The 17283-nt window shown below is 40.4% G+C and overlaps 1 protein-coding gene across 3 annotated transcripts in view; it reads right to left on the minus strand.

Annotated features, from left to right (window-relative positions):
• The window catches only part of mgat5 (alpha-1,6-mannosylglycoprotein 6-beta-N-acetylglucosaminyltransferase), a 114194-nt gene that overhangs the window by 88935 nt on the left and 7976 nt on the right, over nt 1-17283 (minus strand). For 2 of the 3 annotated variants that reach the window (XM_031757827.2, XM_039607556.1), the window contains one exon: nt 7190-7653. In XM_031757827.2, coding sequence (XP_031613687.1) covers nt 7190-7430 — 241 coding nt within the window. In that variant the 5' untranslated portion in view covers nt 7431-7653. Of the gene's footprint in view, nt 1-7189; nt 7657-17283 lie in introns of all 3 variants that reach the window. The other variant, XM_031757826.2, reaches the window with a different exon arrangement.

A 17283-nucleotide genomic window follows, 5' to 3' on the forward strand; every position in this document is an offset into this window, starting at 1 on the left:
ACATGACATTTAAACTGTCGCTAATATTCATTTATGTATTTAACAAAGAGAAAACGCCTACGCCTGCTAATTTTCATTGAGAGAAAAGGTCTGAGATACTCTTAGAAGCCATAGCCAGTTATATTATTTGTATATTGGCTTAAATATGTACTGAACTAATCCAAAATGGCTCGGGGTTGCTTTACTCAGAAGATGGTCATTGCTGCTTGTCTGTCACATGCAAGCACCACTTTTTCCCGCGCCATGATGCATTTAACACGCCATTTTTCATCACGTCAGAAGGATTGGCAATAGCACAACGAGGCCTGGCATGGCACCACCAGTATGTTTCGTGTGAAGGCCAGAGCATTTGTCTGATTTGGACGAGCCGAGGTATGCTGGGAGGAGCAGATGTACAGAGAGCAGCTCAGTGACACCAGGAAGAACCCAAACGGAAAGCTTTGGAGTAGTAGCCATGCCGAGCTATTGGGCCGAACATAATATATTCACCCCAGAAACAGAGGCCTGTGCCTTCTGACTTCAGGCTGAATAACACAGAGATTCATTAGACTTGTTTAAAATTTCATTTGGTACGTCTTTCCAATAGGAGAGCAAAAGATAGAAACTTCCATCTTATGTGACAGATGTATGAAATTATAGTGTGTATATGTTAAATATTCTGCACAACAAGAGTCCAAACACTGTCCATGGTCACTCCAGTTAAACCAGACTTACCTATTGTGTTTATTACCATTAAGCATGAGTACTGGGACCAGTATTAAATAGGCAGACACACAGACCAGACAGGCACCTAGACAAAAGGTACAGCTATTGATATTTATGCAATGTTAATATATGCAATGCCAACATAGCTGACATTTTAAAATTCCTAAGTGTCTCTAGTAATGACACTTAGAGTTGAGGGATTATTCTTGATGTTGCCATGTTTCTCTGTGCTCTACTGTCATGGCTGACAGGGCAAAATGGGAGGTTTGTGCTCACTTTACTGTATTTAATGAAAAATGGAGCTCAATGTGATATGCCACATGTAAAAGGTTAGATGCTTTGTAAACCCTGACACATATACAAATCTGAATTTAAACTAAATTTGAATCAGTGCGGTGTAGTTGGCTGCTTTAGGTCTGATGCTGATGGGATTTGCCAAACTGTTAAAGCAACTGTTTCAACCTCGAGTCAAGATGAGACTGTTTTGATGAAGTTAGGATACAGTTAACATTCCTTTTTTAGAACGTATTTATATGATCTTATCCTTTGTTTTTTGTTTTTGTTTTGTTTTGTTCAGAAAAGCAACAGCCCCGGCTTACACCAAGCCAGTGGACTATGTAATCAGACTCTCTGTTGCCAAGTTTATTGTGAAAAGATATCAACCCAAGGCTGTCAATATGCATAAAGATTTCCAAATCTAATGATTTATGGAAAGTGGCAGAGGCAGTAGCTATACCCTCTCTGTTGAGCAACAACACCTGCAGGTAGGAGCGTTTCTAAAGCTGAACTTGTGGTGCGTTCTTGAATATGTCGTAGCGCTCAGTGCCAACTCAACTCGGATTTCCCACTCAGAAAGTCGGAGCAGACCAACGTGGCCCGAGTTAGCGATCCAAGATGGCAACACTGAATGTAAACATAAGTAGAACTTTAAACTTTTAATCTATACTGCAACTGTTATTTAATGAGTCAAAAATACACAAGTCACAAGCAGAGCAGTGATCAGGCTCTAGCCATGAATGTGTTTTGTTTTTTTTTTAGATGCAAAACGTACACATTACGCTTTTTGCTAATGATAGTGAATGGCTCTACTTTGCTAAGAACCATAACAAATTCAGTTTGTTTGTTTTTTTTGACATTTTCTGGAAAGCACTAAAAGTTACGACATCCGATTTCTGAGGAATCTAGATCACAGCACCAGCGAGTTGGATCATAGCATGAGCTGAGAAAGTTAAATTGGAATACTTTGAGAACTTTAGGGGGATTATCCCAGCCCTTGACCCTGGAGGAACATTAATAAACACCAGCACATCTGCTTAGTAGGAAATGGAAAACATCAGTGACTATAACCACCATCATGTCTTTATTTATAGTAAAATATGGACAGTAGCATCGATAGGCGTATTTATCAAGTGAGGAAGTAATATCTGTCACTATAATTACTATAGTTAAATGTGAGGCTTCACTATAATTAAATGTGAGATTGTGATTCAGAAACCTTCATTAGGCTGTGTGTTGCTGTGAATAATGCTTCGACCTGTCCTTGTGTGCATTAAATGTGCTGCCAGGTAAGCGGGATGAGTAATGGCACACCTAGGGAAACATTTCTGCCGGCCTCCATTCTTCTTATTACAGTGATGCACTTGCAAAAACAAACCCTGCAGCAATAAACATAGTGAAGTTCATTCTGCTATAAACAATAGTGTCAAGCTAGGCAATGATGTGGTTACAGAATCACCTGGGACATTTCATTAGGCTCGTGAGCATTAAAAAGAAGTGATTACACAGAAACGTAGGCCCAAAGCATTTATCAGCAACCCCTCTTCTTTCCCATCATCCACAACCAAAAGCTCAACCCAGCCAAGCAGTGGGCTCCGTCTGACTGACATAATGTAGCAAAGAGCAGGGAGGCACACGGTGACCTACCATCCTAGAGAGGACGAAGATGATTAGAAAAGCAACATACCAAGGCTGCCAGGCCAAGCACAGAGCACACGAGCTTTATACGTTTCCCAACCATGAAAGAAATCCACAATAGCTTGATAGCTACATGGTAACAGCAGATCGTTGCAACTAGTTCCATGGATCAGTTTTGGAAAGGGCAGTAGAGTAAAGCTCATATCCAATCATATCCATTTCTAACAGCCTTTTTATTCACGTTTAAAACTGACGCTGGCTGGTCAAGTGAAATGACATGACTGAAAAACTCTGCTTTCCCTGTCAGCTGCTCGCTCCCTCATAACATTATGTTCACTTGATGGGAAGCTTTCATTGCACTTGTAGCGACCTAACATTTTCTACTAGCATGATCATAAATAACAATAGACAAAGAGAAAGGTGCAGTCAGCGACTTCTCTGCTGCCACGTTCTCCCACCATATTAGAATGGAAGCACATCCCCCTTCTGGCTAATCACGTTTTATATATGTGGCCAGAGACGGGTCATATGGAGAAGAAGAGAGGTTGTAGGCTTTGGCCTGCAGTGGAGTGACATTTAAATTTGTGTCTGCACTTTATACCTATGTGTTAAGGGGTCCCCTTCAACAAAGAAGCATCTTAATAGAACTCACACGTTCCCTCTGATAAACAGCTCGATTACATTCTCACAGTTTATTTGCCACCTAAAAGAGGCTAAAAGAGTCTAACGGTAACTGAATTGAAACATTGAATGAGTTGAATGAAAACAGCAGCGCTACTGACAGTTCAGCATATCCTTAACAACTCACTTGAGTATCAGTGTCATAAATTAGAAGTGAGCTTGTCTAACTTTTCGACTTGTATCAGACTCCTTTCATTAAGTTTTACAGCTTCTTCCAGAGTAAATAAAGCTGGACGATTCTCACTCGGCATTGACACCTGAGGTAAACAGTGGACCGACTCTGGGGCAGATCCAGGCCAAACAGCAGCAGAAACACGCCAGCTGGTGCTATGCAGTATGACATGTTTATAATGTTTTTGATCTCTCCTGGATAACTAAAACATGTTTGTTCTGTAGCAGCCACTGTAGCTAGGGTTATGCACTTGAATTGTGAGATGTAAGATAACAGAAGTCAGTTGACTGCAATCTACTGAAGTATAATTGAAACATTTTACACACTGAAAACTAAAACAGGAGACTTAATAAAGCAGGAACACAATGTCCACTTTAAAGTTGCTTGAAGAAATGAGCTTGAAAGAAATTATAGTTAGGAAGGAAAACAGGGAATTCAATATACATGTACTAAAGGGATTTCTACCAATCAGAACCATATATTTCAAATGTAATTCATAGATCCACTTTCTTATTCACTTATCCAATTTAAAGTTACAGTGAGTCTAACGCAGCTTTCATAAAGTGAAAGGTATTTTACATCCTAGACAGGCTGCCAGTTCAATGCAGGGCCAATCCAGAGACAGAGACAATCATTCATGCTTACATTCACACCTACGGCCAATTTAGAATCACCAATTAATCTAACAAGCATGTTTTTGGACTGTGGGATGAAGCTGGAGTACCCACAGAGAACCCATGCAGTCACACGAAGAACATCTCCACACAGAAAGGCCCCAGTCAGCTGCTCATGTGAACCCAGGACTTTCTTGCTATGTGGCAAATCAGCTACGAGTGGTTCTAAGTACTCCCCCACTAATTCAATCTTCCTAAAAATACACTTTTACCTGTTGACGTATTCAGTTCATATAGTAGCACAGGATTTTTAAAAATCTAAATATAACCCTGAAGATGTTTTTAAACACCCGTGGAGAAAAATAAATAGCTGAAATCTTTCAGCGACTGGCTGTGTACAAAAAGGCTTGGACTCACTGATTGGATGCTTTTCAACATGTGGGTTTCTTAAAATTATCCTGACCATTAAAAGCAACTAAGTGGCCCAAATCAGCTTTCAGGAGTTATAGTATTAAAGCCACATGCATTAAGATGGCATGGGTCATTTATGGGTGGTAAAGGAGGAAATGCTGTTTCCCAGTAAACTCATTACGAATTGTATCAAGCCAAACACAGGAAGCACAGAGGATCCCAGTGCTCGGCTATCTAATCAAGGACTTGAAATGGACTGTGATGGGATATTGGACGCCGGTCAGCAGACTGCTACAGCAGTGTGAAAATCAATCCATCATATAAGGGAACAAAACAAACTGGACAGGAATCTGTTCACTGGAACAGCAGGCTGATGTATTACAAATAAATCTATGGATGGGGCTCAGACCACTTTACCCCAAACAAATCACAGAGTTTACAGGAGGATAGGGCCCATGCAAATGTACTTCAAGTCTGGGCAATGAGAGCAGCACAAGCAATAATAATGACTTAATATAATATTACAGATGTTGAAGTTTATTTCCTCCAAGCAGCTCAGATGACACTGCTGAGTTAAATGTTTCAAGCAGAGCCTGATTACTGACAGTAATTTGGATAGGAAGACGTTTTGCGTAGGGAGCTGAATTTTTTCCACATACTGCATGCACTTTGAAATAAACAAAAGCAGTTTAACCTCCTAGGACCTGGCGTCCACATATGTGGACATCACATTTTGGGTTATTTAGACCAAAATACTCAATTGTGCTCTACAAGGGCCTGATATCCACTTATGAGGACATTATACTGCTACTGTTCTATCAAAATTTTAAACGAATATCCCCATATGTGGCTCTGATTTTTCATAAAAACAAAAGTAAGGTAAAAAATCTGGTAATTCTTTGTTTTTACATTCATTGGGCCCTAATATGACCAAATATCAAAGAGAAATTAAAAATGCATGCCGTGGAAGAGTTCGGGTCTTAGGAGGTTAAGAAAGGGGGGGGGGGGAAGCAGAAATTTGACACCCTATGTAGGGCTGTTCGATATAATGATATATATCGGATGACGATAGAAAAACGTCTATCGTTTCATTTTACGCTATCGTTTGTTTCGTGGTGTCGCAAAATAAACTGTTTACGGCAATATTTTTTCATCGTTTTGATGGTCACTGTAGTGGCTATATTAATTTCCTAAAGTTCTCTCTTTCTCTTATATTTAATATAACCACACTACAGACGGACAAGCGCTTGTTTTTATGCGTTGTCGTTAGCAACAACGACGGTAAAACCACCTCGTGTCCGCTTGTTTATTTTCCACATAAACCTTTCACAATAAAGCTCAAGATCCTGTTGAGACTTTTCAAAATACACTGAATCACGTGAAAGATGCAGAGTATTTACGGATGAGAAGCAAAAAAGAGCCGTCAGGTGCTAAAAAATAAACCTTAGCCTCAAACGTTAGAACAGGCTTTTCCCCGCAGCACGCCGTGTAATAAATACTCACAAAGAAAACGGCGGCCGTTACAACCTATGTCTAAAAATGTATCGTTTCATGCATCAGTTAAACACTCGACTCCAGGTACGCGACGCCCAGCTGGAAACACTTCACGCAAGTCGAGCTGCCTGAGATTCACAGAATTTACAGAAAATGTTACATTTTTGTGATTTATATCGTTATCGGACGATAGATGTCTTAATATCGGGATATGAGATTTTGGTCATATCGCACAGCCCTAACCCTATGCTACCAGCGCTCTTGTTTCTCTTCTCGCTTTGGCTCCTTCTTCACGTTCCTAATCTCCAGGAGCTCTACTGTATCCTGTTGTTTCTCTGGGCATTAGAGAACAATCAATTCCAATCTCAGGTTTCTAATGAAGCCTCCCATCGAGCCATACAGGTCTATTAATGGCATGAATAACTTATTGATGGCTCTTCTGGACCTGTGCTATTACAGTATTATGCTCCAATGCAGCCGTATCGACGTTAAAGCTCCCGAACAGATTTTTTTTTTTTTTTTTTTTTTTTTTTTTTTTTAAATAGAGCCGATGCTGCACCTGTTCAGGAGGCAGACAAGTGGAACTATTCCATCCAATTTAAAGAAGATGTGAAAACAGAGGCCAACAGCCTAAAATAACTGTCTTGAATTTTGCTATGCTTCACACTTAAGCATGTACATGTATCTGGCCTTTTACACTTAAAGTGACACATTTATAGCACTAAAATAACCAACGATACACAACCTTAAACCTGGAGAGCGATATCAGTAAGATGGAGATGGGGGGCAAATGATTTTCTTCAGCTCTTACATACCACGCACCAGGAAACGATCTGCTTCATATGCATTTGCACTTCTGCAAATACTCTGTGGTCTAAGCAAGGAAGCTGCCTTAATAAGGGTGTGTACGATGCCAAGTACAGGCCGACCACTTGTGAGCAGTACGTGCCCCAGACTACTTACAAATCAAAGCAGTCTCACGGAGATTCATACTCCGGAGGTCAAACACTGATTGATGACATGCACTGTCAGGTAAGTCCCAGAAATGTTCAGCTCTGGAAGCATGTGTCAAACTATTTTGTGACTGATTGAGATATGCATCCTGGCCTTGCTGAAGAGCACATGTGGCGACAAAGCTTCTGTAGTAAAAGTAGAAAGATTGCTCTCGAGTAGCCATGTTAGAGAGTCGACTACTCACCGTAAGCCGTCATGGTTCCCACATACGGACCATCCATGACACTTTGGTTCTCCTCAGCCAGCGCTTTGATGTAGCGCTTGCTAAGGTCGAGGATCTGCTGACGCAGCACGGCACTGTTCTCGTGGCTGGCTCGCTGCTGGATGGTGAAATGCAGCAGCATCATGCCCCAGATGAAGCCGAAGCTGACCAGGAAGAAGCCCAGCTTCTGAGAGGACAGTTTCCACAGGAAAGGTGTAGCCATGCTGACAGGACAGCGACTTGGAAGAGCTGGACTGACTTTGACTGGACAGGGGGAAAGATAAAGAGTTTGGCGAGAGGAATCAGGAGGTCAGGCGAGGCATATCTGTGTCAGTTGGAGCGGCTGCGGCAGTTTTTGGAGGGTGGCATGCAGCTCGTCACCGTCGTGATTTCCTTCTTTGATCCATCCTTGCTGCTCAGTAACATCTCAGGGGGCAGAGTCCAACCTGCTGCAGAAAATAGAAACAGAGAGGAAGGCGAGATTAGGAGTTAGGTAGTTGCTTTGCTAAACTCAGATAACAAGGGAGTTGCCTTCCCTAACCCAATCCCACATGACCATGATTATTTAAAAACACTGATAACCAAGAGAGGTTTGGCAGTTAGAGATAACTTACAGTAAACTGAGGTGGGGTCCTATTACAAGCATGCGCAACATACACACACTCATGCCCATATGTCGCTAGCATGGAAATACTTCACTGTAAGTGAAGACGCAAAGTTTACCAAAGTAAACAACAAAACTACTTCAATCACCCTCACTCAGATAAACGATTAAAAAAAAGCTAAAGTGGTAGCTAAACCTATCCCGAGCTCAGAGCCAGCAGCCTCAGTATGAGCATCGCTATTAGCAGCGAAAAGATTAAAGCAGTTAATGAGCAAAACTGTGGAGATGAAAACGAGAAAAGGGCCGATGCCCTGTTATTTGTTAAAGTAAAAACTTAGTGAAAAATGATGCAACAACACAACATTTGTTTTTTGTGCACAGCAACTCATATTCAGTTAAATATTTGTAGTTGATTCAAGTAGCAGATCACTTCAGTTGTTTCAGTGAGACAAGATCTTGTAACTTCCTGGAGTTCTGAAGTAACTATAAAGTTTAACCATTTCTTTTAATGTGAAAAAAAATATAGTATGGGTGTGTCACACTCACAAAGAAGGGGAACCAAACTGAAAATAATTTTTTTTGTCTGCTGATTATTGAATAAATGGATATAAACTGCTTTCTAAACTGTTTTACTACAGCTGAGAAGTTCTGCAAAAGCACACAAGCATAAGTTATTTACTAGACCTCAACACATACCTGTCAAAATAACAGCAAAGCACTGTTTCATATGAGAAGATCAGAATAATTTTGCATCCTGCTCATGAAAAACTTCTCATTTTAAACTAAACACAGGGAATAATCTAGACCACCTGTCCTGTACCTCATACTCAGACAACAAACACATGCCTCAAACTAACACATTAAAATTGCTTAATGTAAACACACATAACTCAAGCCATGTTAAATCTTAAAATTAAATATGACGCAGCTCTATTGGCTGTGGCTTCGGAGGTAGAGTGGGTCGACTACCACTTTGGAGTTTGGCAGATGTGATTCCCCAACTACTCCAGTCTGCATGACAATGTATCCCAAGGCAAGATGGAGAACCCCAAACTGCCACCGAATCACCCGTCGAACTGTGACTGTGTGCAAATGTCAAACAAGGCGGCTAGGAGTAGGAAAAAAGGAACTTGTCCATTCACCATTTAAATCCTTCATCATCACCTGTATAAAATAATATTTGCCGTAGATGAACTGTGAGATAAAGGTGGATTTGCAAAAGGTGCAACAACTAAACCAGCAGACCAAAAACTATAAGCAATAAAGCATGACCATATATGCTGATAACAATACAGGCATACAATTTAGTTGAACAAGTTCTTGAAAATGAGTAACTGGGTGGAGGTGCTCAATGTTAGTGAAGCGAGCTTCTTCTTAAACTAATAGAGGAGGAGATCAACCTGTTTCAAACTTGCGTGTCGCATGGTAACACAACAAATTTGACTAGGAAAAAAAACAACAACAGAAAAAAAGGAAAAAAGGAGAAAAAGAAATGACTTTAATGCTTCTGCGACTCTTGAAACAGAAGCAGTCTTGTTTAATCCAGACAGTATCGTGTGTGATTGATGTCGCTGTGCGAATGTTTATGCAAAAGGGTGTATACGGTCCCTGAAATAAAACATTTGAATAGCTTGCAATTTATCTTCCTCACTGACAGGTGAGAACACAAACAGAATTTTAAACCCTTTCACTTTTTGTCATCGCACTCTCATGTTCGCAACAGGTTTAGAGAGGGGCTCTCAGACTTGGTCTGCGTGTGGGGTCGGACAGCAGTACGCGAGTTTGAGGCGTACAGGTAAACACAGTAAGGTGAGACGAGCTGAGCTACAATTAATTCTTTAGTTAATACGGGGCCTGGGTTTCACTAACATTTAAATTATTAATCAACCAGTTGTTTAATAATTGTCTACAACTTCCAACAGCCTGAGACAGTCTTGCCAACAATCTTTTTCAGCAGCTGTTTGTGGGGCTGTACTAAATGAACTACACTTTTTTTAAGCTCAGCTGTTGATATTCCTTAACAAAAAAAAAAAAAAAAAAGTCTACTATTCAGAATAAATTCACACCTGAATTTGGAGGACACAGACTTCGAATCTTTTCAAGTCACAGGAAGAGAGAGGAAGAGAGAGTTTTTAGAGCTATTTCTTCTCGTTTTAAGATTTTAGAGCATGCCTGATGAAGAACATCAAAAGCCCATCACTGAAATCCAGTCAGCAGAAATTGTACACATGTGGCATCGTATCTTTATGATTAGCTGGAATGCAGGTTTGCACATGGCACATGTTATCTGTCCAGTCAGCAGCCTATATATACTTCTTGCATCAAACTGCCCTTCTGCTGTGCTTGTAGTATCGCTCATTTTGTGAGACAGCATTTAAATCACATGGAGCCGCCGAGCTAAGCAGGTTACAAGACTGGAGCATAAAAATGAAAGTCTTAAAAGGTGACAATAGGTTATCCCGATATAAGACATTTATCGTCCCAACAACGATATATATCACAAAAATGTAACATTTTCTGTCAATTCTGTGAATTTCGGGCAACTCGACTTGCGTGAAGTGTTTTCAGCTGGGCGTCGTGTACCTGGAGTCGAGTTTTGACCGATGCCTGAAAAGCCTGTTCTAACGTTTAAGTCTAAGATTTATTTTGAGCACCTGACGGCTTTTTTTGCTTCTCATCCGTAAACTCTCTCCACACTCTTTCACGTCATTCTTGCGTAGGTGTTAAAAGAGGTTTGCTGTGTTTGAGTCTGAGGTGGGGACCGGTTTCCTGTATAATTTGCATAGTACAATCTTCTGGTCCGTGTCAGACTTTTCATAACCAAACCATGTCCATGCTACAGAGGTAGCCCCTCGTTTAGGAATAAGGTCCTCGATTTGTTTTGACTGGTCTTTCTGTTTGTCATCATCTCAGTTTATTTTGAAAAATCTCAACAGGATCTTCAGCTTTATTGTGAAAGGTTTATGTGGAAAATAAACAAGGGGATAACGGAGCCACACGCTGGTTTTACCATCGCTGTTGCTAACGACAACGTGTAAAAACAGTCACTTGTCCATCCGTAGTGTGGTTATTTTAAATATAAGAGAAAGAGAGAACTTTAAGAAATTAATATAGGCACTACAGTGACCATCAAAACCATGAAAAAATATTGCCGTAAACAGTTTATTTTGCAGCATCATGAAATAAACGATAGCGTGATATATGTTTTCATATCATCATCCGATATCTATATCTATATCTCTATATATCTATATCTCTCTCTCTCTATATATATATCTATATCTATATATATCTATATATATCTATATCTATATCTCTATATCTATATATATATATCTATATATCGATCGATCGATCGATAGATAGATCTATAGGGCTGCTCAATTATGGCAAAAATGATAATCACGATTATTTTCACTGAAATTGAGATCTCGATTATTTGACGATATTTATTTAACAATAACAATGTATTGAATAATGGCTTTAAAGATGTCAAAAAATAATATAAAATAGTGTGCAAATACTGATAACAGTGCAAATGTTTGCAATATAAAAAATAAATGAAAAATGTAAACATCTATGTTTAGTGAACTTCAAAATCCTGTATAATGCTGGTTGTTCACTGTGTTAATTGAGCGGTGGTCTTTGGCGAGGAAAACGTTACCGCGTTTGTTATCTCCTTGTGTCTCTGGAAGCTGGTGGGATATTTAGTCGCGTTGTACAGGATAGCATGAATGGAGGTCTGTGAGGATGAAGCAGGTGTTGTCAAGAGTTTTTCTCCATGTTCCTTCATTGTTTGATCGTATGTCACTTTGTGAGCGGTCTTCAAATGATTGAATAAATTTGTAGTGTTGCTCTGTGGTGCAGCTACGACACCGTAGCAAAGTTTACACACTATGTCTACTTGATCCACGTCTGACTCCGCGAACCCATAATGTTTCCACACCACTGAAGTCATTTTATCTCTCTTTTCAACCAACGGCATTCTTTCTTCAGCAGCCATTATCCTCTCCTCTCCAAATAACTTCTGCTTAGCTTTCCGAGCTTTCGGAGCTTCCCTCAGGTCCTCTTAATTGTTCTGACGCGTGCTCGAAACGCAGAGAGGTGCGCTCGATTTGCCACACGGAGCAGCGCGAGAGGAGGAGCTAATAATCGGCTCAGTCATTTTTAATGATCGTTGAAAGCCCAGATCGTAATCACGATTAAAATTCGATTAATTGAGCAGCCCTATATATATCGTTATATCGAATGAGACTTGATGAGAGTATTGAATACTCTGATTATTATTTACAGCAACAGGAAATAACGTTTATCAGAAACATTGACACACATCATTAATATTAATCTATGCTGGTGCCTGTGCATGCTGTAAACAAGCAGCTACCAGATATCTTATTAACCAGCATTTGTGTGCATGCCTGACCACATGAATGAAACCGAAACAAACATCCATTTCTGATTATAACACATTGTTTCGTTCTCTGCCGTGCGAACAGCTTCTTGTATCTTTGAGAAAACCTCACCAGGCTAATCAGCATAAACATTCAACTCTAATTTGCTGCACTCCCTGACTTTATAGCTAGCTGAACATAACTGCACCATTATCAGCAAATTTGGCTTTAACCATCAAGCTTTTGCACATAATGTAAAATGAGGCTGCCCTGCAGCACTTTTTGGAGCTGTTAAATAGTTCAACAACTATTAACTGACGACCTCTAGGCAATTTCTGCAAAGCTAAATAAATGCCTCTGGCTTTAGGCATTATGCCACAGCAACAACAACATCAAAAAAAACCCCCCAAAAAAACAAACTTCAGCACGCAGTCAAGCCAAAAGAAAAAAGATGTGCTGTCATCTGCATTCAGCCGCTGTTGCTGTAAACGAGGGTAAGTGTGAGGAGAGGATTTCTGCAGCCTTGCTTCTGAACTGCGTCTTTCTTAGACCCTTTTAAAGCAGCTCTAACCAGGTCAAAGCCACAGCCGCTTGCATGAATGCAACACTTTGAAAAACCCCAATACTCACTTGACCGAAACAACTACAACACCACATGCTCCTGCCTGTATCAGAATTACTGAATTTGTTGAACATTTAGAGAGGAATATTCGTCCTGGATCTAAAGCACAGCAAAGATGTATACGCCAGCAATTAAGTGCCGAAAGGAAATCATCAGCACCTTCCCAAGAAACACAAAAGGCAGCCACACAAAGGCTCTTTTCACCTTCCATCCATCAGCTTCATAAATAGGTCAGAGACAGCTGCGAGCAGCTTCCAGCAGGGCTGGAATCTCACTGCAGGTTATGACACACCATAAATGTTCAGTCATTTAGGACGAAGGCCTGTGTTTGCTTTTTGCGTGCACAGAAATGGTTTTATACATTTGTACAAATATGACATTGTCAGAAATTAAGCCAATTCTGTATTCCGTCTTTCGGACATTTACTAGTCCAATTTGCTTTGTGATGTGTGCATAACGGGAACGACAATTAAAAAAAAAGGCAAGAAAGAAAAATCTCGGTACTTCACTGTGAATTCATAAGACAAGCCTTTGGCAGCAGCGCTGGCAAATCTGCAGTGCTGATAACATCGGATGTCTCTCGCTGCTCAGGACTCTGTTGGAGGAGGGCACGAAAAAAGGCTGGCAGTGCTCTCTAGTTGGGCGCTGACAAGCATGGGAGGCTCTGGGGCTGTTTATCAGAAAGGAACACCGCTCAGACAACCCCGTGGTACATCGCTGTAAGATGCACGAGCCAAAACCTACACAGAACACTGACTCAACCGCTTCGGTTTCTGAAAACACACATGGTCCCAGTTGGCGCTAGCTCTCTCGTCTGACCTGATTTCCTGCATCTATCCGTCTTATTTAACTCTGAAATCCATAACCCCTTTGTTAGGAGGCTTTCCGATGTCCTATGATCCCTAGAGAAAAGAGCAATGCAACCATTCAGCCCCCAGTGGTGCATATATTGCCTCTCAGTTGCCTTCTGGTTTCTAATTCAGGATCTTAATTAGTCTGGCAGGGAGCCCCCTGGCTCTCACCAGCAACAGCCCACTGAAACTCTGTGTGATGACAGCCGGCTACGGTAGCAGAAAATATGATCCGTGGCAACTTGAGATGATGACATAACTACCTGCTGAATGGCCATTTCATTGTTGGAAGAAATGGCAGCGCATCAAACTCTAAAGGTTCAGGAGGCGACGGTAAAGATAAAAACAACTGAATCATTCAGTTCTGACAGAAATCAGTGTCCTCCCAGAGCAGTGGCAAAGCACTTTATCCTGCTGGGACAAAAGCGGTGAAATTTAAGCTTCAGCTGTTGAGTTTTAAGCGGTGTGGATTAACCCTATGTGCTCCAGGTAGATCTGCCACTGATATTAGACTTTCAAATGCAGTTTCTGTGGTGGCATTTCTGCACAGCTGCAACGGTAGCAGCGAGTTTCACATCGACAGAGAGGGTGAACTGTAACAGCTAAGAGTATGATGGTGCCGATGGCGGAAAACAAGCATCCAAGGCAAACTTCTAGTTGTCTAGCTGGAATTAAAACTTTGTGTTAAAAGGATGAGGACTAAAACTCACATTTCCATAAAAATAGGATTTCCCACGATAGAAAGAGGCTTTTTTTGGCCGCTCCCTGGAGGGATGAGTATTTCCTCCCGGTGTTTGCATTAGGCAAACATAAATATAGATTATGTTTTATAATTTCTGTCCCCTTACTTGGTAAGGTTTCTGCTTTCTGTCTGAAGATTAACAGTGTTAACATCAACTGGAACTGCTGTTTGGCATCTTTCCCCCAGAAAGCGTTCTTCATCAGAGCCACATTTACATACTTTAAATATATTTGAAAAGAGTCTAGCTATGCATCAACTGCTGCCCAGGTCAGTATTCAGTCTGTGTGTGCAGCGCTTCTGGCTGGTCTTCCCCAATTCCACAGTAGTGCAACTGTTATCAAAACGATTAGATTGCTGTAAATATGCAGGGAATTTTCCAACTACATTTGAAGGAATGCATTGAATTCTGTCCAATAGCCTTAAGGCCACTGCTGAAATTCAAGTCGTGAGGAAAGATTATAATCTAAAAAAGAATGCAATCAACAACAACACTGGCAAACACAGATAATGAGGTTTTTCTTTGATGGAGACGTCTTAAGGATGTGTTAGCAGTGTGTGTGTGTGTGTGTGTGTGTGTGTGTGTGTGTGTGTGTGTGTGTGTGTGTGTGTGTGTGTGTGTTTGTGTTACTGTCAGAGTAAAAACTGTAAATAAAAGATGGGTGTAGCCACTGTTACCTTACCCAGTGGTTTCAAAACTCCGGATTTTGACGTTTCAATGTTACCATTACGTCAACTGTCATGTTTTTTTGAGGCCATGGCCATATTTAGAGATTATAGTGCTCTGCAGTTCCAGCTAATGTTAGCAAGCTTGATTAGTAATGTGCATATACAGCAAGTGTTAAGTGACAGAGGAATAGAACCTGGACCGCATGTATGTTGGACACACTTCAAACCAGAGTTGTTATAGTTTAGCATTTTGTAATTTGATTGTATTTTGGATTCATTTTCAATATTTGTCTTAATTCAATTTAGTTACAGTTCATTTTCAGAGTGTTTTCTTTTTCAGCTGTTTAGAAAATCTTTTTGTTTTAGTTCACTATAATAACCCTGCTTCAATGGCCCCTAACTTAAACCTTACAAGTATCCAAAAGAATGAGAAAATTATGAACTACAAATGGAAATTAGAAATATTTTTATACTAGTCTGTGCACATGCTAAATGATTCACATGGTTAAAATCGGGAACTTTAACATGGAAGTTGATTGGGGATACACATGGTCCTACAGTTATTAGCATCTATGAGCTGATTCCCTTTTTTAGCCCCAGAGATTGCTGCTTGTATCATTTTAGTTTAAAAACAAGAAATAACAGACAGAATTTAATTTCCCTTTAAAAACTACATTATGAATGTAAAATTTCATGTGCTAGCTACAGTATATAACAGACTCAGCAAACTGAAGACACACTCAGGTACAAAATATGAAACTGAAATTTTGGAGTCACCACTAGTGGCGCTATCCCCGATTAAGTACCTTCATAATGTATAGCCTGTCCAGCTCTTACAAATGTCTGTTCAGATTAACCAAAGCCCTTATGGTTGCTCTAGGTCATAGCAGTATCAAATACAATTGCTTACAATCAGTGCTATCAGTCTAGCCTGGTGCAATCATGGCCGGGAGGTTTATTGTCCCTGCATTCTCGGTAAAGTCACAGAGATTAAGAGTAAAAAAAATGATATCTCATCATTGTCAATCATCTCTGGCTTCGCTATCCTTCCACAGGAGTCCTAATCACATAGCCTTTGCCCTCATACGATTATGAACAGGCCATGCTGCAAAGTGAGATACAGACTCCATCCATTTCCTCCACATTTGCGATTAGAGCTGAAAATAACTTCCTTTAAAAGTGCAGTTTAGGGGATGTTTCATAAAGGTGAAGCAGACTCAGGGAGGTCTAGATTAATTCCACTGCATTGCTTCAGGCCTAAAATAAAGAGAATTCAACTGAACTGAAAAAAAAAAAGAAGCATACACTAAGAGCTTGTTGCATAAGCACAAAAAGTAGTGAAATATGCTCAAGATGTAGCCTCTGCCATCAATTATTGATCAGCTTTGAAAAAGGATCCATTTTCCCCGTGAATATAAATAGGGTCTTGACTTCTCACATCCAGGTGACCGCAGAGCTCTCAGGTGGTGACAACCAGCAGCCTTACTTTGTCTGACTTTTGCGATACACATACTTTTAGGATTAATGCTATCGTCCGAAGACAGAATTAGTGTTTGTGTTTATTATGAGTAAGCACCTAAAAACCAACTGAAATTCCAGAAAAACCTGCACACACACAACTTGGCTGAAACTCTTCTTGTCCCTTTGATTTTCTAGCCTTTCCTTCCTGCAGACGAGCACTGTCAACAAATATGCTTAATTCAATTGTATAACTAAATGTTGAAAGAAAAAAAACATTCAATTGACCCTGTGCACAAGAAAATGCTAACTTCCTGGTTTGAGACCGGATGTGGGGTTGTACATTTCCGGTAGCTTTACTTTGCGGTCAGTCGCTACTGCGAAGATATACTGCAAAATCATGTCCAAAACTCGAAAACGGAAAGATCGCGTTAAGTTACAAAGAGCAGAAGGTGGGAACACTCACCACTGTTGTGTCATAAAAAATCTAATGATCAATTTTGACGTTTAAAGAGTTTAGATCGATCAGTTGTTTACATCACTCAACACAAGCAGAACTGCATTACTGCAGCAGAAGACATTTAAACAGGCAAATGTTCAGCATTCAAACTACAGGTGAGGAATAGTCAAACCAGATGTTTCCCCGTTATGTCGATATCAGCTAGTCAAGTACACACCTACACAGCATGTTAACAAACCATGAAAAAAAGCCACACACAAAAATGAACGATTGCTGGTAAGG

Source organism: Oreochromis aureus, linkage group 23 (assembly GCF_013358895.1).
Source record: "Oreochromis aureus strain Israel breed Guangdong linkage group 23, ZZ_aureus, whole genome shotgun sequence".
Taxonomy (NCBI): Eukaryota; Metazoa; Chordata; class Actinopteri; order Cichliformes; family Cichlidae; genus Oreochromis; species Oreochromis aureus.